The sequence below is a fragment of the Chondrus crispus genome, genomic scaffold (assembly GCF_000350225.1).
Source record: "Chondrus crispus Stackhouse genomic scaffold, scaffold_4, whole genome shotgun sequence".
NCBI lineage: Eukaryota > Rhodophyta > Florideophyceae > Gigartinales > Gigartinaceae > Chondrus > Chondrus crispus.
The window spans coordinates 491,260-517,403 of record NW_005179249.1 but is presented as its reverse complement, the minus strand read 5'-3'; the positions used below and the strand labels follow the sequence as shown (position 1 = coordinate 517,403).

Sequence of the window (26,144 nt, the reverse complement as noted above, 5' to 3'; positions counted from 1 at the left end):
AATGCTGCATGGATGTTGCAACCGGAATCCGCCTGGTATCCTATGGGGGAAGGCAGTTGCTCACTGCGACAGCGTCTTCCCCCCGTCGGATCAAAAGTTATGACAAGCCTCAAATTCCTGTTTGGTAGATGGACGTGTACACGTATACACATCGACACGTTTTCATTGATCCTTCGTTCTGCACTGGAGAACAGCGAGCTGATTTTCGTTTCAACTGTAGACGAAAGCTGAAGAAAAATAATCATCAAATCCGCCCAGAGTCATTGCCATCCATCAGCATTCGCAACTATTTTTTCCGAGCTCCACCGCCGTTAGCCCACCCTGTTTGCCATCCACCATTCACCAGGAGAAGGAAGACTGCCGTACCCAGCCGCCAAACCGACGCAGAAGATGCTCGACAAACCACCAGCTTTCACAGGCGTGCCGCTCCGGCCGAGAGGACTGAGCTGGCGCTGCCCACACGGCCCACTGACGCCGCGCCGCGTGCGAAGCTGTACCGTGAGCGCGCGCTCGCTGGACTCGTATCGAGAAGGCAACCGCTTCGGCAACGAGCGTCGACGCGCGCAGAGCAGCAAGTCGTCCCGCCTTCGTCCCAAGGGCGGGACAAACGACAACGCTGAGGGCCCCCCCAAGCCGCGCCTTCCGCTCGTCAATGCGCTGTGGAAGTTTAACATCGCAAGCGTAGAAACGTGTGCCTTTCTGGTGAGAAGCAGGTGTGTACGCGTTAATGGAAGCGTGGTCAACGATGCCAAGGCGAAAGTTCATCGTGTTGACGATACCATCTCCGTGAATGGCAAAGAGTATGGCACTGTCGCCGCGTTTGAGGAACAGGGAGAAGTTGTCATTCCGGAGACCAGTACGGAGGTGATACCGAGGGTGCGGAAGGATTTCATGAATAATTCGAAGACTGGCAGAAATCCGGAGGACTTTAAAAAGTATAATCGACGTGTTGATAGAGGTTTTTTCTCGACGCGAAGATATAACTCAGGCAAGTAGATCGCATTTTTCCGAGACGGGTATTCTTTGAGTTGAGAGTTTTGAATGTTCATAAAAACATCTTCACCCGGGGGTATCAATGGGGAACCGCTTCAGCTCAGTGACTACTGTTAGCGAACGCAGTCTTCCGACGGAAAGGGCAGAGTCTTAGGATCATCTATCAGCCCTGTCAGATTGCTGGCGCAATGAGTACGTTAGGAAATCTCCCATCATCAGCAAGGACCATTTTTGTTAAGCAGAGGCACCTAGCTTCTGGGAGGGGACTCTGTGATGGGATTGTTTAAGGCTCTTATCTTTTAGTTTACTGATGGATAATCAGGCAGAGGGACGCCAAATGTCAATTGAGACGCACTGGTCGGTCGGAAAATACTTCGGAGTAGGAGCATATTTTCTCCTGCTTTATCAATGTTATGCTGAGAGTCTCCACAAAACCGGTGGGGCGGAGCATTAGGCGGTGTGATGGACATATTTTTTGGCTACTGGGCTTTTCCTTGCCCCACCCAAAAATGCAGAGGAGGCAATCGATTTATGGAGCACTAGTTTTGACTTTGTGTATGGGTGCTGAGAGTCGTCGGCACCGTTTTGAACTCTCACCGATGAGGTTGTAAAAGGCTACACATAGGAAAAGGCTGTGGGAACGCTAAATCTACCTCTACGAATGCGGTCGCAATACCGAAGTGGAGGCCTTTCATCACCGTCAAGGCTTCGCATTTTGGCTGAAATTTCTCCATGGACCTCCGAATGCAAGTTGTCTCGACCGCTTCAAACTTTTAAGAATGGGGGCCTACGTCATCTTCTTACTTTCCTTCTGTAGTGCGTTGGGAACGACTGCATCTATCGACCCCACGCTTGAGGCGCCTGAAGGGCTTGGCAATCTTGATGCTGTCTATATCATCGGCATGCCGCAGTGCGAGGACCGCTGGCAGCATGCTAATGCTTGGACAGCAGAGAGAGGAATTAAACCCACTCGCATCCACGCAACTCGTTTCGACCAGATCAACCTCAGGCAGCCGCCGATACCCATACTCGGGGTTCAAGAGAACGAATCTGTTACGGCGGGACAAGTCGCATGCACATTTTCGCATATCAGAGCATGGAGACACGCGTTCGCACACAATCATTCCACCGTCATGATTCTTGAAGACGATGTGCGCCCATCTGACTATTTGCTTAATCGAATACCAAATGTCATTTTGGAAGCAAACGAGGGGTCGCGAATACGGAAAGGTATCCGATGGCATTTTATTTATCTTCGCTTCCAACAAACTCTTCGTGACACCAACCGCTCGAATCGAAACTGGTCTAGACAAGTTCTAGCTGCAAGCCCTGGGTGGGGCACAGCAGCTTACATATTGTCAAATGCCGGGATTCGCTTTCTGTTGACGCGAGTGACAACATATTCACATCCGCTCGACGTTCAAATTGAACGTCTCCAGATGGGGCTTGACAATCAAGGAGCTCGCTTTGTCGCTCTTCATGCATGTGATGTAAATATTCGTGGAGAACCTAAACCAGGGTGTCCTGAAAACATCGTAGAACTGAGCCTAGCAGATCGAGGAAACTGCTTTTTCTCAGCAAGCCAAGCTGGTGAATCTCTTCTAGGCGGGGACTTTCCTGGCGCCAAGAAATCAAAGCAGTTGCGAGGGAACACAGGTGGAGATGTCTCAAGGTTTTCCATTCGCGAACTGGGAGAACCTGTATTTTAGGTTGCTTCCAATTTAGCCTGCAACTTGGGTATTCTCTCCTTTGCCATGGTGAGACAAGACTGATACAGATTCTCGGGTACGTTCTTACCACCTGGCTTTAAAACGCCGCGCAGCTCCCCAGTGGGTCGGAAGAGAAACGTGATGCGCGAGTCGCAAACCGACTCCTCTGCCACAGACGGATCAATGAGTACTTTGCCATCAAACAAAATAAAAGATATCGGGAGTGGATAGGTGTCTATTTCTAAGGAATTAGTTCGTTCCACAGTCGCGACCGCTATGATTGACTCAGCCTCCCCCTCCCCTTCTTCATTCTCCGTCTTAACTTCAACCATTTGTGCGTCCCGACCCTCGTCCACCTCTTCACCGATAATGCGCACGGACGGAAGAAGAACGTTCCTCATGGCTGCAACCCCTGCCAAGAGTATCGCGTCTTCCAAGTTACCATCATTATCGACACAATACACAGTCAAACGCAACTGCCATACCAAGAGCCCGGCCTCTACGCAAAGTTTCGACATGTTGATGTGTGGAGAGATAAGACTTCGCAAATACTCAGTTAGACAGATGGCTTCCTCAGATGATCGCCCTGATTTGTAATTAGGAGAAGCCATGGGTAGGAGCTCGACGGCAACATCCAAAATCCCTTGATCCGGGGCACCTGGAGCAGGTTGCACCAGGGTTGCGTGAACGCCGGCCACGGCAGTAGTTTTGCCCATCTTCAGCATCGCGGATCCAACCGCCGTGGCGATAGAACTCACGGTGATGTTCACTCGCCGAGCTTTCGTGAGGGAACGTCCATCCGGCCGGACATCTTTGTTGAGAAACCGAGCAAGATATTCGCGAGGGTGCACTTTCTGGAATACTTCCTGATCCATGACGTGGAAATGACCCCAGACCCAGGCACGTGGATGGCTTTTGGGATGGGAATTCTAGCTCTTGGTTAATGGATGTCAAACTTGTCCCGGTTGTGTTTGTTTAAGAACAAGATGTGTGTAAAGTGGATGCCGAATTATTTTGATATACCTTCGGACTCCTCCCAAAATGAGTCATTTTCGGTTGAGCTTTTTTTCTTCTTTTTGTGGTAATCTTGGCCCCCTAGGCCAAGAAGTATCGATTAACTCAAGAATCTTTTCTCTATCTTTGCTTCTATTCATGGTGTTCAATTTCATACTGCAGGTCTTATTCTTGTCACCTGATGGTGAAACTCATAATCAAGAGCCGCCATTTCCAGTGTGACAGTGCTATCCCTTGCAATTCACAGCTGCTTCATCGCATTTCTGGGGAATAAAGCACTTTCTGTGCAGTTTATGTTTTAATACGGACAACCGCTACTTCCCCAAGACAAAACCGGAGTGCTAAAGAGTGTGCCATTCTGGGCAGTACTCTAAAAGGCCTGCAAATCCAATTTGTGGTTACGTAGTACGTCGCCGCAAGAAACCAGACTAGATATGAAGATAAACAAACCAAAGAGCGTTTGACGTGCCTGTCTGCCCGTTGGATGATTTTCAATATTCCAAGGCTTTTCACGCACACAGCGTTAGCGATCATCAGCACCACGAACTGAATTCAGAGCGAGTTAAGGGATACAATATTGACGGGCAATTCTTCACGTCAGATTTTAATAAGTTAGGTGTGGCGAAATTCTGCTCACAGTTTCTTTCGATGACTTGGGATTGTTCTGCGGTCGGCTTGGCTTGTTCAATGGTCTATGATCGAAGTCTCTTTTGGAAACTTGAGTAGACCATGAGCTTGCGGGATTTTGTGCCTGTTCACACCGTGTTGAGAATGTTTGAGTCAGAGCCGTTGCTTTGATTCCCTTCTGGGAGAGTGCATAGATTTCGAAATTGCCGAAGACAGTACTGCTGGAGGCCGCCCAGTGTTTCCTGTTCGATAGTCACATCATGTCAGTCTATACGTCCCTCAATTTCTATTTCTATCGCCTTTCAAAAGAACTGGCCGCCCATACCTTTCGAGCTTCCAATTGGGAAGTATCTTCGCTTTTGCCCCTTCGGAGTGGAGGGGTAACGTCGTGGGGGCTGTTTGTTCGCGGTGAGGGAATTGAGAGAAACATCAAATGTGATGCTAATCGATCTCGCGAAGGGCCTGCCTGGAACAACGCAAATGTGACAGCATGGGCGCATATTCAGAGCTGAGTTAGTTCTCGATTACCAGAAGTATTCATCTGCCGCTTGGCAATTGGGTTTGATGGTTTAAACACACCGACTCGCATCGCAGGTCTCCCCGCTTCATCAGTAGCAACAAACACAGGTCGCATATCATTGTCAACCATGGCTTGTTCGCGGTACACATAGTTTCCCTTGGCCACTCCGGCCCTTCGGTCGTGCGTAGAAGGTGACTCTTCTGTCAGAGCCTCGGCAACGTGAACTTCCGTGCCTTCAATGCCCGCTCTCAGAGCACTATGTCTCGGAAGACGAACGAGCCAGAGTTCATTATTTGCATCTTCCAATGCAGACCGTAAAAGTGGATGGGAAAGCTCTTCAAGTTGAACGTCCTCATATATTATTTCTCCCTGCCTGCTACTCTCGTTTTCACTGTCCGCCTCGCTCTGAGAACCATCTGCATCTGAGTCCCAATCGTTATCTTTGTCTTGTGACAGGTCGTGACCGTTTTCAACAGCCTCCGACTCCTTCTTTGTGACCATCCCAGAAGATTATAACGAGAAGCGTCGGAGACTAATCCAAGCTCACGCAAGTGCCAAGGTCAGACTCGGCGTCTCGTTCGTGTGTAACAAGGAGCCGAGCTAGCCCTCAGATCGCTAGCGGAATCGAATTCGCCCATCGAAAATGAGCCCGGTGCGCGTCGGTACGGCATGGTTTTCCAGCTAAATATTTCACTTTTCCTTTTTTAAATTAAATTGAGGGCGCTTTGGGGATAACTTGCCCTGCCCTTCCCTTGTATGCTCTGTTTCGTCCGTCGATACCGCTGGTGCATGGAGAAGGCTCTTCCTCCTCGCAAAAATACAATGCCCTGTTCTAGCCTGTCACCCAGTATCCACCGAAGCGCGTGTTAAAATACATGAAGGTCAGATTGCTTGACGAAATGTTGAGGCATCAAACAGTCATGGGTAGTTGTATATTACCACGCTTTGTGCTATAGATCGAGAACACTGTATCTCCTCGATAGTTCATCATCGCAATGCAAAAAAAAATCCACGTTTACTGAGATGAGTGAGTAAATCTGATATTCTCTAGACCGAGGCATGAGTTTAGCATCTACTGCAAAGTAAAGGTCTAAAATGGGCGTACACTGGGACACACATCAAAAAGAGGGATGGTGAAGAAGCAGTCTTGACATAGCATGGGACCCTTGTGATGTTGCTTTTCGCGTATTGCACAATGCTTCAATCACTGCACGTTTAACAACCGGCTTCCATAATGTAATCAGCGACACGTCCAATGTCAGTGTTCGCTTTTCCAAAGGAAGCCCCGTTGCTGTACTTAGGGTCGTGAACACCAACAATTAATGACTGCGCTGTGCACATGATGATGACCCCCTGTGCAGATTTTCCTTCCTCCTTACAGCGACCTTGGAGGAAAGCAGCCCCACCATCATCATCATCAATCTCATAACGAGTCATCGTATATCTGGAATTCGCAGCCACAGGGAGAGAACATATCCATTAGTGGTTCTAAGACTAAAAATTCGCTCACGTGGAACATAACGAATGAGACAGCAAGTGTATATTAACGGCGACATACTTCTGTCCAGCTACATGAAATCCAGTGGTTGAGATTTCATCAAAGCTCTTTTCTCCAGTCAAGAGGCTAACGAGTATTTTAGTTTCCGCATCTAGAACCTGAAATGTTTCGAACAAGCAAGAAGCTTCTGTTGTCAGAAGTTGATTCGTTTTCATCGTGCATGCGAACTCAACAAACCGTTGACACCACGTACCTGGAAATCCTTAGTATTTGCCCATGTCGACGCATCATGTCCCACAATTGCGGCATACTACATCAAATCACATAGAGCTCATTCGAGAGAAAAGTCAGGGACTGCTTGGAAAACGCCATTTCCTCAAAAAAAGTCAAGATGCACTTTCATACCATAAAGCCAGCGGGGACCAGATGGTCATCAATGTATGTTTGCCAAGTCATGACACTTGAAAATCTGTTTTGCGTGAAGCTGCAGTTTTGGGAGGTCTCAGCAGTGTTGCAGAATGGGAATGGTAGAGTCGAAAGCTCAAGGGATTCTAGAGGAGGGCGATCTCGTTACTTTTCTGTTGTATACCAGTCAAGAAGTTTTCGGGGAGCATTATGTGATGAAAGTGCTGTTTAAGTTCCAGAAAAAATTTACTCTCATTACATTGGAAGCATTTTCTGGATGAGCGTGGTGTGACCGTATGAAAGTCAATTAAGCATTTCCTCACTTTCGCACCTTCAGTGTCATAATGGAATGGTCTTGCTAAATGTCTGGCAGTGCATCGCCCACGAAATTTGCATTTAAGTGCTGGCAACAACCACAAGAAGAGACACACCTCTACGTCACCTTGTATGATATAATAAATTCAAGTAAAGTAATGCATGTCCTCTAGATTTTTTCTACCTGCTCACAAGTCACCTGACACAACTGTGAATATATTTTGTGAACACGATCACAAAGGCTGTGAAACAATTCCTCTCTGCAGTGGACCTAGGAATTGGCTTTCCCTCACCCAGTTTCAGATATTTTTCCATACCCTGACCTCCGCTGTTGTCATCGCCGTTCCAAAAATGGATATATATATTTTCCGTTTATCATAAGAAGGAAGGAAGAGGAGGATATTAAAATCTTGAACCGATCTTCCGTACGCAATCTTTCGTCTTTGGTATGAGGAACGGGTTTTTCCTAGAGATACGATAAGAAAGGGGATAATATGACTTACCTCGATTACATCTGTATTCTAATCGACATTTGCACTATTGATTTTTGGTTTCGCATAGACATTCGGCCCAAGTGCAATTATTTCTTCACTGAGAATAATCTGATCTAGTGGGACTATGCGGGTTGGAGCTCTTCAACCAACTATCCTTCTACGATAGGAGAAGACATTCAAGCGTTTGCAGCGATTTGTGCGCCTTTTTTGAACACTACTTGCCTCAGTGCGATGTTGGTATGGGCAGAATTGATAAAATGGGATTCTATGACCTATAAGTAGAGAAGGTATTTCTGTCCTAAACCATGTTGCTGTGTTGGTTCTGTTCTCTTTCGTCGTGTAAAAAATACTCAAACGAGAGGGTATTCGTTCCGGGGCGAAATAATGTCATCTTGAAGCATTCTTTTGTTTTCTGAGGTTGGCGAGCCCTGTGGCCCTGACAGTTGAGTTCAACAAGCGCAAGAATGTGAGGGAGCGTTTCAACTGCTCAGTTGACTGAGGGAACCGAGCGAGTAGATCAGAGCACTTTAATCGAATTATCCCGCATTCTAGTATGTGTTGAACAAAATTCGAACCAATAAAAATTAGCATACTTTTGACAGGGCCGCTGTGAGAGTCACTCCAAAGGATCTACTGTAGCGTCGCAACTGTCGGCACGTTTCGGCGGCACCGACGACAACTTGGGTGGAACTCAGAGAGTCTTCGCACTCCGTCGCTCGTGTCTCAGTCTTTTCTTCCTTTTGCTGTACCTCACGATGACGAAGAAGAGAATATCGTACTTTATGGACAATGACATCGGTGGCTTCTACTATGGGCAGCACCATCCGATGAAGCCGCACAGATTGAGCATGACTCACAACCTCATGCTAGCGTACGGTACGTTCCTTGATCGTTCTTGCGCCTCTGCGTAAGAAAATTTCTTCCTTCTAATGACTGGTCTTTGATTCTTTACATGGTATTGCAACAACAGGCTTGTACAGGAAGATGGTAAGTTGTGGCGGCGCCCCTACTTAGCGGCAAGCTCTGTGCGATGTATTCCCTCCATTTGCGCGGTATACTGAAAGTTCTTTCCTTAACATGGTCTTATTTTGCATTTTGTTTGCACAGGAAGTTTACAAGCCTCGGCGAGCCAGTCCTGACGAGCTGAGACAGTTTCATGCGGCTGATTACATCGATTTTTTGCAAAGGGTCACACCAGACAACTGCCAGGAGTTTTCCAAACAACTAACAAAGTTTAACGTCGGGCGGTCGGGCGGAGACTGCCCTTTGTTTGACGGACTTTTTGAATTTTGTCAATTATACACTGCAGGAAGCATAGACGGGGCTCGGAAGTTGATGGCCGGATCATCAGACATTGCAGTTAACTGGGCAGGCGGCTTGCATCATGCGAAAAAATCAGAGGCATCTGGTTTTTGCTACACAAATGACATCGTTCTTGCGATTTTGGAGCTGCTAAAATTTTATCCGCGAGTGTTGTACATCGATATTGACGTCCATCACGGCGACGGCGTAGAAGAGGCTTTCTATGTAACGGATAGGGTGATGACTGTTTCATTTCACAAGTTTGGTGACATGTTTTTCCCGGGGACTGGAGATGTATGGGACAAGGGGTCCGGAGCTGGTGAATACTATGCGGTCAACTTCCCGCTGAAGGACGGGATCGACGACGACAACTACGAAAGGGTGTTTCAGCCTATCATCCAAAAAGTGATGGAGATGTTCCAACCTTCGGCTGTGGTCCTTCAGTGCGGAGCGGATTCTCTCGCAAATGATCGCTTGGGATGCTTCAATCTAACAATTAAGGGACACGGAAAATGCGTACAGTTTGTGAAGAGTTTTAATATTCCGACATTGGTGCTGGGTGGTGGTGGCTACAATATTCGAAGCGTCGCGCGATGCTGGGTTTACGAAACTGCGCTACTGCTCGACACGGCCATCGACGACACGATTCCGTTCAACGATTACTGGCAATATTTTGAGCCAGATCACAATCTACATTTCCCCAAAACTGATTTAGACGATCAGAACAGCCGGGATTACATCGACAAACTGAAAATTAAGGTGATGGAAAACCTGAGATGTTTAAATGCGGCGCCTTCTGTTCAGATGCAAGAAATGCCGCCAACCTACTTTGTTTCGGAAGATGAGGATGAGCGGGATCCTGACAAGAGGGTGCGGCCTTCGCAAAAGGATGCGGAAGGAGAGTTTTATGACCACGACAGGGACAATGGGATGAACTCGACGATTTAGCCAGGAGAAGTAATGGGCAGCTTATCATTCTCGGGAGGCTCTATACTTCTGCACGACTGGAAGTTTAAATCCTTTGGCACATATTAATGGGGGAATCCCGAGGGCTTCAAGCAACGACTACAGTGAATGTAAACTTTTGTGTATATGAACGAGGAAGGATCCTTCCTCACCAAAAGTAAGAAGACTGAGCAGAAGTGTCGAAAAGAATTATTTTGAAATGTTGGTTTAAAATGTGACTTGCCCGTACTATAGCAATTAGTTGAGGAAAGACGTAGGCGAGGAAATTGTCCGCGGTGCGCGGCCTCAACTGTCGCTTTACCCGTTTGCCCTCTCCATGATTTTGCAGCTGAAATGCGGTGAGGCTGCGAGACGTCAGTATGGCCTGAGGACTTGCAGGAGGCTGAAGTAGTGAGCAGGAAAGCTCAGATTATTTCTGTTTTTGATAATTTTGTATCCACGTCTAGTGAAAAATTGGGTTTTGGGAAAGGCCCACGGCCAGCGCACACGTTTGAGTAGAGAGAACTCACTGATTGCCTTGCGACGCCTTCACCTCGACACTCACAGTTGGCGACCTGCTCCGATCAGCGCCGCAGCCTCATTTTTTCCCAGGCTCTTCGCGTTTGGATGATACGCGGCAGGCCGCGAGCTCTATGGACGATCCGCCAGCCTTCACCACGCTAGAAGTGGCCAAGCACTCGAGCGCGGCGGACGCCTGGCTGATCATCGGCGGGCGTGTTCTAAACATCTCGTCCTGGCTGCACGACCACCCGGGCGGTGACGTGGTGCTACTCGATCTGGCAGGTACGCTGCAGCGCGTCTGCGCTCCTCTCAAGCGCGGCTTTGCGTGCACGGCGGCGGACGAAACGCGGGGGAAGGAAAGCGAAAAAAAAAAAAAAAACTAACCGTGCGCGACGCGGGGCACGCACGCTTTGGACGCGGCAGGGCGCGACGCAACGCGCGAGTTCGACGACGTGGGCCACTCGGGCGACGCGCGCGCGCGGCTGGACGGCCTGGTGATCGGGGAAGTGCGGGCGGCGACGGACGACGAGCTGCGCATCGCGCGCAGCGGCGGCGCGGCGGCGCGCGGCGGCAAGGGCGGCGGGATCGCGGCGCGCGGCGCGGACTTGGCCGCAAGCTGGGCGCGCGAGAACGGCGACGCGCTCAAGAGGGCAGGGATGTGGGGCGCGGCGGCGGCGGCCGTGGTCGTGGCGGCCGTTGCCGTGCAGAGATATGGGACGCGGTCGTACGCGGGAGGGTCATAGGGACGGACGGGTTGAGTGGGCGGGCGGGCGCAGTGGGAGGGGTTCGGAATGGTGGAAGGAGTTGTAGGCGTGTAGGGGACTAAATGATGATTGCTTTTGGTGACGGTTGCGTTGGCAGTGCCCGGCGGGACGGAATGATCGGAAGTGTGGGGTATCGGGTCGGCGGGGATGGCAGAGTTGTGTGTTTGCAGAATGAAGCCGGTTGGGACAGGGGACAGTGCTGTGAACGAGGTGGAGGGGGTGTCGGCGGTGCAGAGTAGATGGGCATGGCGTAGCGGTTGGCCTTCTGAGAGGTGGGGGATGGTGAAGGCATGTGAGAAGCGTACGGACGGCGGTGCGGAGTAGATGGGCATGGCGTAGCGGTTGGGGTTCTGAGAGGCGGGGGGGTGTTGCGGGGATTCGGGTGCGTAGGAGGAGCAAGAAGCGTGAAGGGCTGGGTGCTTGAGGGCCGTTCCAAACGAAGAGTTGGTGGTGCCAGCACCGGAGCACCCTGACATTTGGCATGAATGGATTGGTTGAATGGGAGGAAAGCATTTCCAATAATTTTTTATAACCAATCCATTCATGCCAAATGTCAGGGTGCTCCGGTGCTGGCACCGCCAACTCTTCGTTCGGAGTGACTCAGGGCCAGTCCTAACAGGCGCTTTTCTTTTCTTTTGTTTTGAGGCGCGATGAGGGGTTGCTGACGGGTGCTGCTGACGGGCGCTGCTGACGGGCGCTGTGCGCGAGCTGATTGGGTGTTTCGCTGATGACAGTGGGTTTCCCGTCGTTGCACACGTGTACTGCGTGGTTCGGTGCGCGAAAAATTAGGAAAAAGGTGCCGCAGCAATGTTTTTACTGTAGTTGCTTGCGCCAAAACGCGCAATTCAAATCCTTTCCCGCCTCCGGAGGCCCTGAGGGAGGCCACCTCTTTTTCCCAACCGCGCGCCCGCCTTTTCCGAATTTTCGAACTATGGGCGCACCCCCCCGCACGTCGCTCTTCCCTTTCCTTCAAAACCCCCCCTTCCCACCCCTCCCCTTCCTACCTCACCCAACTTATCTTCTCCCGCCCCGCATCTCTGCCCTTCTCCATTCCATCACCTCCTCGTTCCCCTTCCTCTTCCCTCTCCTCCCCCCGCCCTGCCCGCATCGCTCTAACCCCTCCCTCCCTGCCATGAAGAGCGACTACGGCCAGCCCTCCTCCGCGCGCCCCACCTCGGTGCAGCCCATCTCCACTGCCGGCAAGCGCACGTACGCGGACGCGGCCCTGTTGCCGGCAAAGCCTGTGGACTCCTCGCTGCCGCTGTCGTTACAGCTTGGCAAGCGCCGCCGCCGCCGCTCAACCTCGACCTACGCCACCCTCGCGCGCCGCTTGCAGCACCGCGAGCTCGGCCTGGGCAACGCGGGGCTCTCTGGCCCGGCCCTGGCTCGCGACAAGTTCGCCCACATTCGCCTCCAGGTCTCGTTCGATATCCACGCGAAGCCCTGCGATGACGACCCCAGATTGTGGACGAGGCATCCCAATCGCAGCAGGATCATCGAGATTGTTAGCAGCCGCGAACTTATTTTCGCTCTCGCGAATAATGGCGTTTGCACCGTCTTTTCGAGGGACTTGAGGGAAAAGCTCTGTCTGGTTAATACGTGCAAGGGAGAGGTTATCAGAAGCCTGTTCTTGAACAAGACTAATGATTCGTTGATTACCGTGTCCGTGTTTAAGAAGGATGAGTTTTCGAGCTTGCACTGTCGTTCCACACCGCTTGCACACATCAGGAAGGGGAAGATTGAATCTGGCTATCCCATTTTCGAAACGGAGAGCCTGCGTTGGCCGGGTTTCGTCGAGTTTGATGATGTCAACGGTAAGATTCTCACCTTCTCCGCGGATGATAAGACTTACAAGGTCTGGGACTTGCGAACTTATGAGCATGCTTTCACTATACCGTACAAGGGAATTACAGAGATTAAGATTTCCCCGTGTATCATGCTCCTGGTTTTCGACCGAATGGAATCCTACGTTCCAATTCGCATCTTAAACGTGGAGAACGGAGAGCTGTTGAGGGACATCAAGCACATGCTGCATCGTAAGCGTAAGCTCGAGTTTATTGAACAGTTCCATCAAAAGCTCTTGGTTAAGCAGGAGAATGAGAATCTCCAGATTGTCGACGTTTGCACAGGCGATCATGTTGTTGTCGAACGCAGCCATTTTCTACTGCCAAACGCTTTCATCTTCTTGTACGAGAGTGAGTTGTTTCTCACATTTCAGAACCGCCACGTCAGCGTCTGGAACTTTTCTGGCGAACGCGTAACTGCCTTTGAAGATCATACCCTGTTTAGTCAGGATTCAAGCACCAATTGCATTTATATCACACAAAAGCAAGATATTATCGTCTCGCATTGTCATCAGGACGGCGACTGCGGCCACGGTTCCATCAACATGTCGTGGATTGACAGCGGCAAGTCGCTTGGCAAAATCACCTGTGGCCCAGACCACGCCGCTGACCATATTCGCGCCCTGGAAAACGTATCTGCGTTGCACTACAACGAGGAACGAAACGAAGTCTATTCAGGCACGAGGGACGGCTTGGTACATGTCTGGTCTAACTAGCACGAGGGGGCTAGGGAAGCTCGACCCAGTTTTGGCGCTTTCTTTATTGTACTGTAACAATGTTTCACACTTGTTGCCACCTTCTCACTCGTTCAAGTCTCGCGCAGTCCTCGCGCCTCGTTCGCTCAACCTCATGTTTCAAAACCTCGTTTATCTTTTTCGCGATCCCTCGAGTGGGTGATATTCACGCAATCTTCGACGGGGCGCCATGTCGTAGCACGTAGCGTTAGAATACATTCGCCAGTCCGTATGTACAGCTTCGAAACAGGCTGGTCACGCGCGTGCAAAACACGACAGTAAAAGTAACCTCGTTGCTCCTATCGGCCAATGTCAGCAAGCAAGAGCCTCAGTCCTCAGTGTCGTCGGCGAGTTAAGATAGCTTGCTAAAGCGCTATTGTCGTCCATCTGACTGTTGAGTTCCTCGCTACGTCCGTCGTGCAGCGGTTGGACCTCGTGGTCGTCGAAACTTAGAAGAGTCCGTCTTCGGCGGCAGCGCTTTCTCTTGACCGCTACTTTCCCAACTTTGTTTCCCCTTGCAGTTCTTGTCCGACTTGCTCGCTTAGTTGGCTTGTGACCTGAAGCCGTTACTCTTGGAGAGCGCCAGGCGTCTGCGAAAACGATGGCCGGCGGCGACGAGCTGACTTTGGTCAGCAATGAGCTATACGTCTGGGCCGCGCAGGTGACAGCCTGCACAGCTGCATCGACTAAGGGCTTCATCAGGCCTGAGTCCCGGCGTGCGGACGAGGCCAGGGACAAGTTTTGAGTGACAAACGACAGACGCTGGCTGAGGTCACTTGTAATGCATTCTCGTCTGGGTGCACGCTGGCGAGGGTTGTGTTTGACAGGAATGGCACGGGTGGGTGGTGTTTGCGATGAAGGGTTGTCTTCCGGCATAGTGTTCAAAGTTCTTTCCAAGGTCTCGGCAAAGGAGCAGTTCTCTTCGAGCTTGGCGCATGTGTCCGAATCAAAATCTTGCTCGAGGGCAATTTCGAGATCCAGTTCGGGATCAGACGAGGGCTGCCGAGCTGGCTCTGACTCTGGCTCCGGCTCCGGCTCTGAGCCTTGTCCAAAAGCCATGGTGTGTAATTTGTCTTCCATGGTGAGGTCAGTTGTGTTGTTATTGCGGGAGTTAGTGGATTTAGATCTGGAATTCAGCTGCTTGCAGGAAAAAGTCTGGTTGGCGGGCGGAGAGGAAGGGATTGCTGATGAGTTGGAGGGAAGGTGCAGCATAATGCGACCGGCTAGGTCGCCAGAGCGGGAGAGGCGCAGAGTGGTCTGCCTGCGACGCGGAACATGGACTTGGGGCGTGGGGTAGTCTCGCGGCGGGGAGGCGAGGCGGGGCTTCTTTGCTGGAGGCTCCGGGGAAGTGAGGCCGAGGGAGCGACGAGCACGAGCGGACGGGGTAATAGTGACCTTGACTCGTTTGCGGAGAGGGCAATTGTCATCGAGGAAGGATTTCCAGCCCGGGCGAGGCGGTGTAGCGGCTAGTGGGCGGATGGGAGACATTGGGAATGGGGGTGGGTGGCGTGTGAGCGGAGGGCTGGAGGAGAGGAAAGGCGTTGGAGAGAGCGGAGCACGAGCTGGAGAGGAGAAGGCATCCTGGTTGTTGAAGAGGAAGTCGTTGTCCGGAGAGATGTGTGGGGGTGGCAGAGGATCGTTTTCGACGTCCTCATTGCAGAAAAGGTCTGACTCGAACAACGAGCGAGGCGGGGGAGGGAGCGGTCCACGGTCGATAGAGCCGCGAAGGCACTCCTCATCCCAAAATGGAAGCTCGGCCATGTTCTGCAACGAAGTGGAAGGGAAAATAGAGTAAGGGGGGATGAGAGGGCATGTGTAGGATCGCGTCGGGAGAAGGAGGGAGTAGAAGGGTCGGTCGGAGGCGGGAGTAGGAGGGTGAGAGGGAAGTAGTAGTGGTATGGGAGGGCTTTAAGTAGGAGGGTTGCGCGGGAGGGGACGAGCGCGGACGGTGGGGGGGAGTACGGGGCGCGAAGGGTGGCCCAAAAAAGGGAGGGATAAGGCGGGGGGGGCCCAGTGTAGTGGTTGCGGAGCGGTGTGAACGAAAAGAAAGGGCGCCATGGGGTGCGGCCCGAGGAACTAAGGTGCGAGGGGTGTTGGGTCTGAGGGTGCGCGGGAATGCGAGCGGGGGAAACATGACGAGAGGTGAGTGGGGGAAATTTTGTGTGGAAAACGATGCCGCTGGCCCATTGGAACGCCCCGCCCCCCCCACGCCTGCGCCTACGTCAGTATGACACCAGCACTTGCAAGGCGGTTTTTGACGTCATACGCGTCCACGTTTCCGGCTGGAACACCCGCGAACGAGGCTCCCGCCCCGCGGGGCGGCGGCGGCTTGTGATCACGGGTGGATCTCGGTCCGCTCCCCCGTGAGCCCATCTTGATACCTTCTTTGGCGGGAACCATACACGTATGACACGTCCGATTATGGCGCCTCAATCCGGCGTCGGAACCCCGCCGCTTTGTCCAAATTATACGTTTCGCTCCCCGCCATCCGCGCCAACTGCCAAGTATGGCCGTAGAAGTTTCTTTTAAATATTTTTTTTGATCTCTTGCCACCCAATCCGGTAAAGCTCTCGAGATGCACCTGCACCAACCACACCCCCTGGTTGGCTGCCTGCATTGCATGTATGCAGAGAGGACAGGGACCCTGCGGACACGACCTTCAAGCATTTCCTCCTGGAACAATCCCTTTACTACAGTACAATATCTGCCGACCCATAGCATCCACGACCCTGGCGAGCTGCGTTGGATTCCGCAGTAAACGTCCCAGGCGCCTTCTTGAACGCCTGGCTGAACGACAGCCGCCGCTCGGATGGCCGGTGCATGCCATCTTTGCAACGAGCGCAAAGCTACCGCCAGTCGAAACGGCGCGATTCAGTCCAACGCGTGCTGCGCGCCGTAGTGTATTGCTTTGTACTCAAAAGGTGCAGAGAGAAGACCCCCCTTGCGGCAATACTGCTTGGCCAAGCATGCCGAAAGTAAGTGCAGGCCTTCTAGGCTCTGTAATGATAATGAGGGCGATGCCGTCTCCGGTGTGGCTCGATGGGCCATGGCAGCTTGGTTGCAGACTGTAAGCGCTGTCCTCTCGAGGCAGACGACCGGTGGCGGAAAAATTCGGCACCGGTTCCAATGCATCAAATGGTGGCGGCGGTGGACCGCACTTTCATGTCTGCACTGGAATGGCGGACGCGAGAGTTTTGCAACTTTCCTTTGTGTGGAATTGGCGATACCCCTGTACACTGTCAGGGTACTGCATTCGGGTCTTGTGAGAAGTAGGGGCGCGAAAATACACCCGACAACTTTCGTTTTTTAATGCAAAGTTTTTGGCTGAGGTAGAGTTGCATTTCTGCACTCCACTTGTGTGGCGCTTTGCGCACGGCACTGCAAGATGTACTGTACTGTAGAATCTGTAATGTCCCGCGAAGATGCACACTGTGCACTGTGTAGTACACAGTGTGTACTGTAGTTCACAGTGTACATCTTACAGTGTAATGCGCGAAGGAAAAGTACAGAATAAAGTTTACAGTGGGGGGACCAAATGGCAAGCATCCACTTAGTGCCAACGTGTACACGCACGGAAATTGAAAACGTGTACAGTACAATTCGAGGCACGGCTGTAGCGTACAAGCTGTACACTCTGCAAGCAACTGCTGGTCCTAGCCAGAGCAACTCTGCGAGACAGATGCGTGTGACGTGTCGCTCTTCTTCTCTGGACCGTAAGGACCCTCGAGCGCAGACCCTCCGCTTTTTTAGTGGACCTTTCCCAGATAAACGTACACGTTTAGAGTCTAAACTTTAGACTAAGATAGAGAGTGGGCAACTGTGGATTGTGCCCACACTACAATATGTCTTGATGTTACAGTAGACTGCAGAAGGATCTCTTCTTCACTGTAATGCAGGTGTGTTCCACGTTCCAGCAATGCATTGTTGCTACAGGGAGTTTTGTTTATCGGTTCGGTGGGGCTTTCCTTGATCTCGTGGGTCGGTAGACAGACATCTGCATGGCCCGCAATATCCTGACCAATCCTTAGCCAAGAGGAACGCCCGCAAGAATGAATTTTCAGTTCCCTCTCTGGGACTGTGGGATTGGACGACACCCTAAGGGTGTGTCTTAACATGCCCCGTTTTGCTGCGGTTTGCTTTGCCTTGCCCAAAGAAGTGACTTGGCGTGCTATGAGTGGCTCCTACGTTTTAATTTATGTGTTTAAGAAAAGCAACGGCTTAAGAAGCATACGGTATTTGTTAAGAATTTAAAAGTATTCCTGGCAAAACCGGGCAAGGCAAAGCAAAAACCAGCCTGTTAAGACACGCCCTTAGTGTCATTTGGACAAATGTTCGCCATGCGGTTGCATTTTTTTTCTCGCTCCCCTTTGCTCTGTTTCTGGCTCCTCTTTGCTGTTTCTGGCTCCCCTTTTGCTCTGTTTCTCGGGGCCTACTATTTCTACCCTGCTGCTGGTGGGCGTGCAGCGTGGCTGCGTATTGTGTACTGTGTGTTGTGGTTTCTGTCGCGCCAGCCAATGATCGCTGCCGAACATTATCTCGACGAAAATAGGGTATTTGGGTTGGGCCGGGCTGAGAAATCCCGGTAGGACGGAAGCGGGAGATAGTGGGGCTGCAGGGACTGAAATGAGACTTTTGTAGTACGGAAAAGTCAGGCTTGCTGGCGGAACGGATGTAAAGTTTAGGGGCAGTAAAACATGTGTGCCTTCTCATGAGGCCCAGTTGCGAAATGACTTTCGACTTTTCGTTTTCTGCATTGTGGCAGCAGCGAAGGAATTCGGCCCGCATGTCGCGTCGTTCCTGCTGCTCCCCGAATTTCTGAGAAGAGCTGCGCCAGGGCGACAATGCATGACAGGATCTTGAAGATCATTTTTCGTGCATTGTTCTTTACGTTCTTTCGACTCAGGATAAGGTCGTTGGATCCTTCTGACAGGCTGGTGAAAGATCAGCTAATGCGGAGACAGACCAAGTCGCTGTCAACGGAAGGCGAATACTGTACGGAATTTGATCGAGCAGTCAAAAGCAGGAGCTGTAGAAAAGGCGCTGGTATGGAGCTCTGCCTGCGCCCATCTATAAGCTTGGCACCAGCCTCATGTGAGAGATGCTTGAAATCATACTGTATTGTTACTGTACGCTCTGTAATGCAGACGGGCCATTTTAGTACGTGTATGAATGTTACGGGATGGTAGCGAGTCGCGCAAGAGAAAACTTGGCACCCAGAGAATGGCCAGATGTTTAGAGAAGCAGTTGTTATGGCAGTGAGAGGATTCGGGACAGAACTCGCATCTCATACTGTAACATGCGATCAGTGCTGCTGTGACTTTGCACGGAGAATAAGCACAGAGAGCCCATTTCCGAGCACCGAGCGCCGGTTGGGACGCAAGGAGTGGTGGGAACGCGGACACACCTGGCTGACACACCTGGCTTGGCTGTCGCCCCCTGATATCAGACTATCAATACTGGCGTTCCATCTGGCGTGCATTCCGGCACTCTACCGGGCTTTGCAGTGCGCCACGCCGCGAGCGCGCTACGGCGGCTTTGTGCAGCCTCGCACGGCGCGGGGCCTCCTGGCCGCAGGGCGGTCCGATCGGGGCGCAAACAGTGACGAAACTCGAGCTTCGCATCGGCAGCAACCCGTGCACCTTGCTGGCGCCACGCGACTCGCGCGTGCTAAATGAAGAGGACCAGGAATATCTCCCGCCCGGGCCAGCGAGGCACGATTTGCCCCCCCAGATTCCCCTCTTCCTGAAGCGACGTCATGTGCCACCCGGCAGCTTTCGGCGTACGGTTTTTGGCCCGGCCAACACATGCTTTAGCACCCCCCTCTGTCGTTCTCACGAATGTTCTTCTGTTCCTGTTAGCCCTCCTTCATATCTACCAGTACCCCTTGCCATCCTCTGCCCCCTTCGCCTGCTTCTACCGTTGGGTACAGTAGACTCGCTCTGCGTACCTGGCCCTTCCCTTGTGCCTCTGCCGCGCCCGCCCGTCCCCACCCTCGCGCCCGGCTCGTGTGCCACTGCCCGCCCATCATGGATGTCGACGCCGCCCTCGACCGCTACCTCCGCAACGCCGACGTCGCGCGATGGCTCTTCGGCTGGGACCCCGTCCGCACCGTCACGCCCGACGCCATGGCCGCCTCGTTTGTGTACGCCATCGGCTGGGGCGTGTATCCGCCAGGCGTCCCGCGCACCATGAACGTCGAGGACATGCTCATCGTCACCGGCCGCGCAGGCGACTTCATTCTTGGCGTCATTTGGGGGCTTGGACAGCCCCACGTCTTCGCAAAGTCCCCGCTCATGCTTAATAAGAGGCCCGTTGCGAGGCGCTTCGCAGTCGACTTCTCCACGAAGGACGCCCTGGAGTTTATGGAGTTCGATACCTTCGAGGACGGCAAGATCATCGTCATGTTCAGGCAGTTTATTCATACATTGGACTTGTCCTTGCCGGTCGTTGCCACCGCCAGGCTCCACGCCCCAAGCGGCATTGAGCAGACCCTCGGTCCGGTCCTCATGAGGGCCGACGTGTTCGAGGCCGCTTCTTGTCCGCGCTGCGGTCAGGTCGGGAAGAGTTGTCTCTGCAGCTTTGATAGCTACGCCCCGAGCTCAACCGTGCGCAAGTCCACCTACACTTGGAATCAGTTTACCAGCTGCTTCATGGCCAAGGCTCAAGTCGGCACCATTAAGATGCGCATAACCGCCATCCTGCCAGGCATCGGCGAGCTGCGCATCGTCAACAACGAGGTCCCCGTTCTCAACGTACTGCAGAAGGGAAACTCTGAGTACATCAACCTGTGCAGGACAAAAGCTATCCACGGTCTCGGTATCACCGTCATCATGCCCAGGACCGATACGCTTGTCATGGCGAAGAGTATCGAGAATGACTTCATCGACCTGCATAACAGCTACGTCACTCGCAAGCGCGTTCGTGAAACCCTCGACCCCGGCGAAGACGACTTTATCTTAGATACTGCACTGCGACCCACACCTTATGCACTTGGTAACACACAAGTCACCGACTTTCTACATCCTTCCCTTGCTCCCACTACCTCTGATTCCATCGAGTCGGTCGACGACTTCGTCTCCATCTTTCCCGGCATGTCCGCAACGGCCACGTCTCTGAACCATCCAGACGCCATGGCCAACGCGCAAGACGTCCTTCTGCAGCAGGCCACTGCCCCGCTACCCGAGCCAGAGCTTCCCTACATAGACGCTTCGTTTGATCCGTTTGGAAAAGCCTACATTGACCCTACCCCAGAGATCGATTTGAGCCCTAACTTCACCGCCACCTCCGGCATGGATTATCCCAGTCCCTTGGAGCAGCCGCTGACAAAACCCGACCTTCTTGACCCCATCGAAGACATCTTTTCCCCGCTCGAGTCACAGACGCTCACCCCTCCCAATCTTACCGCGTTGCATGACCCCATCCCGCTCGAGTTGCTCGACACTTCACTGAATACCCCCAATGGGTTAGAGACAAGCAAGGGCGTTTGGTCCTCAGTTGTATCGAGCGAAACATCTGCGAGGGAAGCGCGTGTGACGCAGGTTGACGGTAGCGGGAAGCAAATCCGGACTGCTAGCCGGAAAAAGCGTGCCAAGCGACACACCAACGAGACTGGCGGTGATGATGAGCGCAAGCACAAATGCAGGACCTGCGAGTCCAGGTTCAAGAACCGCGGCGATCTCCTGCGCCACGTGAAGGTTGTGCATGAGGGTAAGCGTATGTACTTATGCGAAACGTGCGGCAAGAGCTTTGGGCATTCTGGTCACTTGAACCGCCACATTCAGTCGGTGCATCTTCACCAGAGGCGGTTCAAATGTCAGTTCTGCCAATATGAGTTTTACCAGGCTTCGCACCTGCATAGTCATATCGGACACATCCACGGCAAGAAGAAGACGCTCAGCTGCAAAGAGTGCGGGTACAGGGCGTCGAGTCGCAACGCGCTCAAGACGCATATGACGAATGCGCACCCATGCGAAGAGGTGACGATGCATGGGTGTGCATTCGCTGACTGCCCGGGCACGTTTGAGAACGAGAATGAATTGAAGAACCACATCAGTGATGTTCACGGTAGCACTACGAATAGCAATGTGCTGGAGCTTGCAAGAAGAAGGTAGGTTCCTGCCTGAGAATGTAATAGAAGTCGGCTCTCGTTCCCTACAGGAGCCGAAGAAGCATAGGGGATTGTGCATAGTTAAAGGAGTCGAAGCGTTTGTAAATCTTTCGACGAAGCTGATTAGAGTGCAGTAATCTGCTGCGATACTATTGCATGGTAGGCGCTTTTAGCCCTGACAAGATCTGTTCTCAAAGATCTGTACTGTGCTGAAACTAAACAGGAAACACCTGTGCTTTACGGACAGAGGTTGGCTCTTTTTTGGCTTATCGCGTGCAAGCACGAGAATCAATGATACGGTATGAAGTGGGTGAGGATTTGGGAAAGAGCAATAAATTTTCTCGGCAACTGCTGTTCAGAAAACAATTCTACGGCACTTGGAACAAAAAGATACAGAGCCGCGAAGAGAAGGGAGGAGGATTCGACTGCCACGTGTCATCTGCAATCCGTAAATAATTGAGATGGAAGGCGATTTTGCCAAGTCGCCAAGTCGCAATCTGCAACAACACGAAAACCTTCCGCCACCCGCATCCTGTGCTGGAAGGAAACCGGGCAGCGAATCATCTTCCTCTTGGTCCACGCCAGTTCAGTATAACGCCGCTCTCCCAATTTCGTCCAGCGCCCCACAGCTGTTCAGCCTTAGCACACCACGCCTTGGGACACCACCATCCGCCCCGCAGAGACGCCACGCGCCCCGTGATCTGAAACCACATGAATTGGTTCCGCGCCAATGCGCCGAGCGACGGCGCCAACCCCGATCAGGAACAGGCCGACGGTAGCGCCGCCTTGACGCCGGACGAGATCCGTCGCCGCCGCCTCGCCAAGCTCGAAGCGTCGCACGCTGCCGAAAAGGCCCGCCGCAAGGAGCTGGAAGAGCGCCGCGCCAAATGGGAAGCCGAGAAGGCCGCCCGTGAGGCCGCCGCGCCCAAGCCGCCATCCCCGCCGCCAGTCCCGACGCCGCGCGAACCAGAACCGATCGAGGAGCCAGTGCCCAAACGCCCCGCGGCACCGCTGCAAACACTGGAAGCAGCCGTGTCTAAGGTCGTCGCGAAGAGCCTTCGTATCGCCATCACGCCGCTGCAGGCCGTTGGAGGCTGCGAGTATCTCCCGGATCTCGTCGATGGGCTCAGACAGGAAGCGGGAGTGAAGGAAGGGGAGACGTTGCTGCTTGAGGTCGATCTGCATGCGGATGATATCTTGATTGATCGTATTAACGGCTCGAAGGATCCGCTGGGCTATCTCTTTGACTGCTTTGTAAGGTGTGGGCAGCAAGTGTCTGAGATTAACTCCAACCGCCGCATTATGGGTGAGGAGCATGCGGATAGACGCATGACGTTGCAACAGACTGTCGCCGAAGTTCAGAGACGCATTATGACGTACTCGGGAATGCTTTTGAACGGGTCGTTCATGGAAACTGACAACGTTAAACCAGAAGCGTTTGCTGAATGCATACTGCAACAGAAAGTCCCGACTGGATTTATTCGGTCGCTGCTCAGTTTTCACGCTGAGCAGGACGGACCTGGTTTGGATGACATTCTTCCAGTCTTCACGCGAGTCTTTCGCGCGGTTCGCCATGAAGCCCTCACAAACATGAAGCTCTCGTCGAGCTCTTTCCTTAAGCCACTCAACGCCCTGGTCGGGCTCCTTAAGCATAAGGAACTGTGCGTACTCGTCACCTCGGATACGAGTTTTGTGCCAAAAGGAACCGACGCGAGGCCCTTAAACGTCACCATGTTCAATACCCTATCCTTTCTCGCGCCTTTCTTTGCGATATCTGCCCTGCCCGGTCTCCCGCTGCATGCGCCATCTCGCATTGAAGACCCGCAAATAGCCAACACGATGTTCGCAAATCCGACAATGCTTGACCGCGTTTCTGCCGAAGGAATAATTTACTCTCTTCGATCCTCGCTTTCGGTCGCGCGGGCTCGCCTGCATCAAATATGCCTCATGTTGTGCAAAGCCGGCGCACAACCTCGAAATGCAGTCCTCAGTTGGTTTGCAACAATTCTGAATCTGAACCAAAAGCGTACCGCCATGCAGGTCGACTATGCAGAAGTTTCTGGAGATGGATTCATGCTCAACGTCATGCATGTGCTTCTCCAGTTTTGTGAACCGATCGTGAATGGGGGTTGGAAAATGCTGCAGAAGATTGATCCTACCTTTCCGCAGTCGTCTCATCGGCTTGACTACGAAGACGCAACCAGGCTCGCAGCGGATTCAGACATGCTGAAGAGGTGGTGGGTTGATCAAAGGAACGAAAACGCGCAAGAGTCTCTCACCAGACACCTCGAGGCTGCTGCAAGAGAATCTGGCGCTACAGCTTCAGCCTCCAGCTCACAAGCTGCTAGTGGGTCAGAAGATGCACAGGTGGCTCCACAACAAGTTGCCAAGGAATTCGGTTTTGTGACGGAATGCTTCTGGCTCGCACTTAGCTCAATCCACCTCGGATTCATTGCAGTAGAAAATATGTATGAAGAATCAATTTTGCGAACGCTGCGTCAACTCAAGGACGTGATAGATGAGATGGAAGCAGCCAAAAGTGTTCACAGACTGCCACCGAGGGGATTGATGCAACTAGTTGCGTTCAAACAGCGGAGAGATAGCCTTGCGTCTGCAAAGCTGTGCTACGATGTGTACGTACAAGATCCCGAGACTCTAACGACACTGGTGCGGTTTGCAGCTGCAGATGCCGAATGGTTGATGAAGAAGTTGCTTCAAGAACCAGCACGGGAATCATTACTGCCTCTACCAGTTCCTCCACATCCAACGTTTGCGTCATTACCTGAACACACAGTGGAGGCGATCACGACAACTCTTCTGTGTACGATGCGATTTAGACCTGAGATAGTAGATGATAATAGTGCGCTTTTGGAAGACATTGTGAGCTTTTGCATCGCCGGGTCAGCATCACCGCTGCACTTAAAAAACCCTTATCTACGAGCAAAGCTGATAGAATTCTTGTGGATGATATTCCCGAGAGGGATGGGTGGGGTGCAAGATGACGAGGACGAAGAGTATCGTGGACCCCGGAACCCAGGGATGGAGGCACTGTTTTCCGGGCATTCACTTTCGCGAAGATTTCTACCCGGAGCGCTGTTTCGTCTGTATGTAGATGTGGAGCATACAGGATCGCACACGCAGTTTTACGACAAGTTTTCCATCCGGTACCGAATTGGATCGATTGTTGAATCGCTTTGGTACATGGCAGACTATCGAAAGTCTGTGAGAGTGGAGGCACAAGATGAGGGGCGTTTTCTCCGTTTTGTGAACATGGTTTTAAACGATGCCAACCACCTGTTGGACTCGGTGTTGGACGATTTGGAGGAGATGAATACGCTTGAAGGGGTGATTAAAGGGGGATCTGCAGAATGGGAGGGGCTGACAGACGAGGAGAAAGAGGAAAAGCGGGAGCGATTAAAGAAACTGGAGGGGTCGGCCAAAACGTACAACCAGTTGGCCAACAACAACGTGAAGCTGTTATGGCTACTGACGGATGATGCGGTTGTGCGACGAATTTTCTTACGCGATGAGATGGTGAGTCGGTTGACAGAAATGCTGAACTACCTGCTGGTGCGGTTGTGTGAAAAGAGATGCCGAGACCTCAAGGTGTCTGAACCGGAAAAAGTGTCGTGGAAACCGCGACTGCTCCTAACACGAATTATTCAAACATACGTGCACTTTGGCGAGGACGAGACATTTGCAAAGGCTGTGGGACTGGATGGGCGTTCGTATAAGAAGGAGCTGTTGCCGCGAGCTATCGGGATTGCGACGCGACGACGGTTGGTGAGTGCGCAGGAAATACAGGTATTAAGAGAAATCGCGGAACGGGCGGAGAAGGCAGTGAAAGAGGACGAGGAAGAGGAAGGGGCGCTGGGGGAGATCCCAGACGAGTTCCTAGACCCGATCATGAGCAGCGTGATGAGAAACCCTGTTCGGCTACCGACATCGGGGAATATCATGGACCGTGCGGTAATCTGTCGAATTCTGCTAAGTGACAAGGTGGACCCGTTCAATCGGAAGTTGTTGACTGAGGACATGTTGGTGGAGGAGGTGGAGCTGAAGGAGCGGATAGAAACGTTCATTAAGTCGCGGCGTGGTGGGGGGAGGCCGTGAGGACGTTGTTGGCGATGATGGAGAGCCGCCGCCATGTGGTAGCGGCGGGGCGGTTATCGACCAAATCTATTTTAAACCAAAAATCTTACCATTTTCCTGCAGCGTCACACCTCTCACGTGCACCATCATACACCTCCGCCCTTCCCCCTCCATGCCCCCCCTTCGCCCCGGTCTACCGTTTCCGCCCTGCCCTAATCTCCGCTGCCGCAATGCATGGAGTGGTGAACATCGGAATTGT

At 52.4% G+C, this 26,144-nt stretch overlaps 9 protein-coding genes; 6 read left to right on the top strand and 3 right to left on the bottom strand.

Annotated features, from left to right (window-relative positions):
• Positions 1-128: 128 nt before the first annotated feature.
• Positions 129-1,091, top strand: CHC_T00006284001 (hypothetical protein). XM_005717908.1 is given in 2 exon segments: positions 129-620; positions 621-1,091. 1 exon segment carries the CDS (start codon positions 129-131, stop codon positions 618-620), a length of 492 nt encoding a protein of 163 aa, XP_005717965.1. The 3' UTR covers positions 621-1,091.
• A 1,131-nt stretch (positions 1,092-2,222) lies between these two features.
• On the bottom strand, positions 2,223-3,577 carry CHC_T00006283001 (hypothetical protein). XM_005717907.1 is given in 2 exon segments: positions 2,223-2,698; positions 2,699-3,577. The coding sequence occupies 1 exon segment, from the start codon at positions 3,575-3,577 to the stop codon at positions 2,699-2,701; it is 879 nt and encodes a 292-aa protein (XP_005717964.1). The 3' UTR covers positions 2,223-2,698.
• Positions 3,578-4,237: 660 nt separating this feature from the next.
• Positions 4,238-5,364, bottom strand: CHC_T00006282001 (hypothetical protein). XM_005717906.1 is given in 4 exon segments: positions 4,238-4,496; positions 4,497-4,585; positions 4,669-4,809; positions 4,923-5,364. 3 exon segments carry the CDS (start codon positions 5,362-5,364, stop codon positions 4,497-4,499), a joined length of 672 nt encoding a protein of 223 aa, XP_005717963.1. The 3' UTR covers positions 4,238-4,496.
• A 536-nt stretch (positions 5,365-5,900) lies between these two features.
• CHC_T00006281001 (hypothetical protein) lies at positions 5,901-6,965 on the bottom strand. XM_005717905.1 is given in 6 exon segments: positions 5,901-6,078; positions 6,079-6,307; positions 6,422-6,519; positions 6,615-6,671; positions 6,767-6,817; positions 6,818-6,965. The coding sequence occupies 4 exon segments, from the start codon at positions 6,815-6,817 to the stop codon at positions 6,079-6,081; spliced, it is 435 nt and encodes a 144-aa protein (XP_005717962.1). The 5' UTR covers positions 6,818-6,965; the 3' UTR covers positions 5,901-6,078.
• A 1,303-nt stretch (positions 6,966-8,268) lies between these two features.
• CHC_T00008970001 (histone deacetylase) lies at positions 8,269-10,311 on the top strand. XM_005717904.1 is given in 5 exon segments: positions 8,269-8,330; positions 8,331-8,451; positions 8,546-8,562; positions 8,683-9,825; positions 9,826-10,311. The coding sequence occupies 3 exon segments, from the start codon at positions 8,331-8,333 to the stop codon at positions 9,823-9,825; spliced, it is 1,281 nt and encodes a 426-aa protein (XP_005717961.1). The 5' UTR covers positions 8,269-8,330; the 3' UTR covers positions 9,826-10,311.
• Positions 10,312-10,475: 164 nt separating this feature from the next.
• On the top strand, positions 10,476-11,087 carry CHC_T00006280001 (hypothetical protein). The gene is made up of 2 exons (XM_005717903.1): positions 10,476-10,626; positions 10,768-11,087. Exons 1-2 carry the CDS (start codon positions 10,476-10,478, stop codon positions 11,085-11,087), a joined length of 471 nt encoding a protein of 156 aa, XP_005717960.1.
• Positions 11,088-12,240: 1,153 nt separating this feature from the next.
• Positions 12,241-13,668, top strand: CHC_T00006279001 (hypothetical protein). Its single transcript, XM_005717902.1, has one exon. It carries the CDS (start codon positions 12,241-12,243, stop codon positions 13,666-13,668), a length of 1,428 nt encoding a protein of 475 aa, XP_005717959.1.
• A 6,044-nt stretch (positions 13,669-19,712) lies between these two features.
• CHC_T00006278001 (hypothetical protein) lies at positions 19,713-21,797 on the top strand. Its single transcript, XM_005717901.1, has one exon. The coding sequence runs from the start codon at positions 19,713-19,715 to the stop codon at positions 21,795-21,797; it is 2,085 nt and encodes a 694-aa protein (XP_005717958.1).
• A 707-nt stretch (positions 21,798-22,504) lies between these two features.
• Positions 22,505-25,995, top strand: CHC_T00006277001 (hypothetical protein). XM_005717900.1 is given in 2 exon segments: positions 22,505-25,906; positions 25,907-25,995. 1 exon segment carries the CDS (start codon positions 22,505-22,507, stop codon positions 25,904-25,906), a length of 3,402 nt encoding a protein of 1,133 aa, XP_005717957.1. The 3' UTR covers positions 25,907-25,995.
• The last annotated feature ends 149 nt before the right edge of the window (positions 25,996-26,144 follow it).